Source organism: Engraulis encrasicolus, chromosome 23, assembly GCF_034702125.1.
Source record: "Engraulis encrasicolus isolate BLACKSEA-1 chromosome 23, IST_EnEncr_1.0, whole genome shotgun sequence".
Lineage (NCBI taxonomy): Eukaryota > Metazoa > Chordata > Actinopteri > Clupeiformes > Engraulidae > Engraulis > Engraulis encrasicolus.
Genome location: NC_085879.1, coordinates 45723636 through 45725504, shown reverse-complemented (window position 1 = coordinate 45725504; position 1869 = coordinate 45723636). Strand labels below are relative to the sequence as shown.

The window sequence follows — 1869 nt, the reverse complement described above, 5'->3', positions numbered from 1 at the left end:
AAGGGGGTGTGGTTTTGTGGGGAGGGATCTGTTCTAAGACACATCCTTGTACCCAAAACAACATGACAATAAATTGACAAATGGACATTGGACATTGGACATAGACAGGAAACTTAAACCGCATCAAACATCAGCAGTCCCCTCTATCCCATAGCCTGGGACTGCTGATATGTGTTGATTGTGTTTAATTCCTGTTTATGTTCCAATGTCCCAAACTTTATTGTTTTGCTCCTCGGGAGACGGGGCGTCAGCGAAACACGAGGGGGGCAAACAAGCAGAACAGGCCGAGGACGGGAGTCCACATATTGGAATCCACCAAGCAAGCAGTCATGGTTTGAGCGGTTAGGGGCGTCAGACTGTCATCCCCAAGAGGGTTGCCGGTTCGACTCCCGACCCGTCCTGGTTGGTGGGGGGAGTAAATAACCAGTGCTCCCCCCATCCTCCTCCATGACTGAGGTACCCTGAGCATGGTACCGCCCCCACCCACTCCCCCATGGGGCGCCACTGAGGGCTGCCCCCTTGAACGGGTGAGGCATAAAATGCAATTTCGTTGTGTGCAGTGTGCAGTGTTCACTTGTGTGCTGTGGAGTGCTGTGTCACAATGACAATGGGAGTTGGAGTTTCCATATGGGCTTTCACTTTAAAAAAAGAAGTCGTACGCTGCCGTAGTGGTAGCAGGGCTCCTCCCTTACTGATGATGCAACGCCTTCGGCTCAGCTACACACAGTGGGGCCAAAAGCTTGCAATCCCGCTACAGTGGGAAACTCCCCCCTTTGTCTGGAACCAATCAACAGAGCATTTCCAAACGTCCTGGGTAGAGGCAAGTTCAAGGCAGTGACGTGGTTTAAGCAGAGACATTCTATTGGGCTAAGAAATGTTTGGTTTAAACTTTGGCACAGCCCTCAACCAGTAGCAAGCCGAGGGAGGCGGGTTAACCAGGCCATGGAAACAAAGTTCATCCTGTATGGAAATGCTAATCGTTATAGTCCTGGTCACACCAGAATTGTGGTAGTGATCTGAAGTCTATGAAAATCAGGCAAGCCATATGGTACCTACTCAGTGCCAGGTGACGCCACACAGGCATATGCCACATAAACAGAGAGGGTCCAGAGCATGTGCTGCGCAACGCTGAAATGTGTCCTACCTGACGCCACACTGGTGGCATATGCCACCAAAAATGCACAGAGGTTTCAGAGCATGTGTTGCGCGACGCTGATATGTGTCCTACCTGCCATCATTTTCTGGGCCTCATAGGGTTCCATGTAGCCGTCGTTCTCTGTCGTCACCTTCTCTGCTGCCATGGTGACGATGGCCGGTGTCCCTCCCCCCTGCTCCGCGTCAAATGGATCCGCATAGTCCTCTACAATCATCACCTGTGGAGGAGGAGAGGAGAGAGAGAAAGAGAGAGAGAGAGAGAGAAAGAGAGAGAGAGAGAAAGAGAGAGAGAGAGAGGGGGGGGCAGAGGACAGAAAGAGACAGAGAGAGACAGATATGAGAAAATAATTCTCTTAAATTGCTTAATTTCACGTCGCAAAAAAACTAATCTCACGGTATGACATACCCACAAACAGATAGTTCCTTTTGCAGACAAAACTATATTTTTCATTCATCTCAGTGTTCTGTTCTCTGGCCTTCTCAAGTAACTCCACACTTTATTTTCTGATGACACTCACACACACACACACACACGAACATGTAATAGATGCAGAGTTCTTGTGGAAGAATGATAGTCCTTCCCGAAGCCTCATACAGGTGCGGTAGCACTATCAGCCTAGACCAGGGTTTCCCAAACTAACCCTAACCCCTGGGGGTGTGCGGCCTACCACAAGGGGGTGCGCGAGCTGAAGAGAGTAATGACTGAAATGTGTG

General features: G+C 49.9%; 1 protein-coding gene across 1 annotated transcript in view; it reads right to left on the bottom strand.

The window, feature by feature from the left end:
• Window positions 1-1370, bottom strand: part of LOC134439896 (SH2 domain-containing adapter protein F-like) — a 219998-nt gene extending 218628 nt beyond the window's left edge. The window contains exon 1 of the mRNA XM_063189807.1: window positions 1229-1370. Within this exon, the coding sequence (XP_063045877.1) occupies window positions 1229-1370 (142 nt within the window). The remainder of the gene's footprint in view (window positions 1-1228) is intronic.
• Window positions 1371-1869: the final 499 nt, after the last annotated feature.